Genomic DNA, 1,821 nt, shown 5'->3' with positions numbered 1-1,821 from the left:
TAGGGAAGGATTTGGGAAGGATTTGGGAAGGGATTTAGGGAAGGATTCCCACGGGAGCTCAGCAGGACCCCCCGGATCAATCCCGGCTTCTCCAGCCCCTCTGGAACTCAGGGCAGGCCTGAGGAGCCCGAGCCCGATGATCCCGATCCCAGTCCCGATCCTGATCCTGCTGATCCCAATCCCAATCCGGATCCTGCTGATCCTGATCCTGCTGCTGATCCCAATCCTGATCCTGATCCCAATCCAGATCCTGCTGATCCTGCTCCTGCTGCTGATCCCGATCCTGCTGATCCCGATCCTGCTGCTGATCCCGCTCCCGATCCTCCCAGTCTCACTGATCCCAATCCTGATCCTGCTGCTGATCCCCATCCTGATCCTGATCCAGCTGATCCCAATCCTGATCCCAATCCTGATCCTGATCCTGCTGATCCCAATCCTCCAGCTGCTCCCGCTCCTGCTGATCCCGCTCCTGTTGATCCTGATCCAGCTGCGGATCCTGCTCCTGCTGATCCCAACCCTCCAGCTGATCCTGATCCTGCTGCTCCCGATCCAGCTGATCCCAATCCTGATCCCGATCCAGCTGATCCCAATCCTGCTGCTGATCCCAATCCTGCTGCTGATCTCAACCCTCCTGCTGATCCTGATCCAGCTGATCCTGATCCAGCTGATCCCGATCCTGCTGCTGCTCCCGCTCCAGCCGGTCCCGCTCCCGCTCCCGCTGCCGCTGCGGCTCCTGCCGCCGCTCCGGCTCCGTGCAGGAAGTTGTAGACCAGGAAGTCGGGCCGGCCGCAGTAGCGCGCGGCGAAGGCTCTCCCGTCCGGAGTGGGGTCGGAGAAGGCCAAATCCCGGGAATTCAGCACCGTCCCGAAGACGAAGGAGCGCCTGGGCCGGGAGAGGGGAGCGTGAGCGCCAGGGATCGCCGGGGATCGCCGGGGAGCGGGCGGGAAAGGCGGGAACGCTCCCGCGGGAATCGCGGCCTCCAGCCGGAGCTGGGAACGCGGGGCGGGGATTAACGAGCAATTAACGGCCGGGCCGGGCCCGCCTTCTAGGGAAAACATTCCCGGGTTTTAGGGAAAACATTCCCGGGTTTTAGGGAGAACATTCCCGGGTTTTAGGGAGAACATTCGGGGTTTTAGGGAGAACATTCCCGGGTTTTAGGGAGAACATTCCTGGGTTTTAGTGGAAAAAAATCCCTGGTTTTTAACAAAAACATTCCGGGTTTTTAAAGGAAAACATTCCCAGTTTTTAAGAAGAACATTCCCGGTTTTTAAGGGAGAACATTCCGGGTTTTTAAGGAAAACGTTCCCAGTTTTTAGGGAGAACATTCCTGGTTCTTAATGAAAACATTCCCAGTTTTTAGGGAGAACATTCCCGGTTTTAGTGGAAAAATTCCTGGTTTTTAATGAAAACAGTCCTGGTTTTCAAAGGAAAACATTCCCAGTTTTTAAGGAAAACATTCCCAGTTTCTAAGGAGAACATTCCAGGTTTTTTAGGGAGAACATTCCCAGTTTTTAAGGAGAACATTCCTGGTCTTTAAGGAAAACATTCAGGGTTTTTAGGGAGAACATTCCCGGTTTTTAGGGAGAACATTCAGGGTTTTTAAGGAGAACATTCCCGGTTTTAGTGGAAAAAATCCCTGGTTTTTAATGGAAACATTCCGGGTTTTTAAAGGAAAACATTCCCAGTTTTTAGGGAGAACATTCCAGGTTTTTAGGAAGAACATTCCCGTTCTCCAGCCGGAGCGGCGGAGCTGGGAATGGGGGCTGTAATGAACGGGTAATGAACGGGTAATTAAGGGGTAATGAACGGGTAATTAAGGGG

At 53.8% G+C, this 1,821-nt stretch overlaps 1 protein-coding gene across 1 annotated transcript in view; it reads right to left on the bottom strand.

The window, feature by feature from the left end:
• Positions 1-11: 11 nt before the first annotated feature.
• LOC121660654 (glycine, alanine and asparagine-rich protein-like) overlaps positions 12-1,821 on the bottom strand; it is a gene marked incomplete at its 5' end in the record, with an annotated part of 19,942 nt that continues 18,132 nt past the window's right edge. Inside the window, one exon of the mRNA XM_042020079.1 lies at positions 12-882. Within this exon, the coding sequence (XP_041876013.1) occupies positions 108-882 (775 nt within the window). The remainder of the gene's footprint in view (positions 883-1,821) is intronic.

The sequence above is a fragment of the Corvus kubaryi genome, unplaced genomic scaffold, assembly GCF_017639235.1.
Source record: "Corvus kubaryi isolate FWS band 111438036 unplaced genomic scaffold, C.kubaryi_AGA036_p1.0 36753, whole genome shotgun sequence".
Taxonomy (NCBI): Eukaryota; Metazoa; Chordata; class Aves; order Passeriformes; family Corvidae; genus Corvus; species Corvus kubaryi.
Note: the sequence above shows the minus strand (reverse complement) of the source record. Positions and strands in the feature narration are given on the sequence as shown.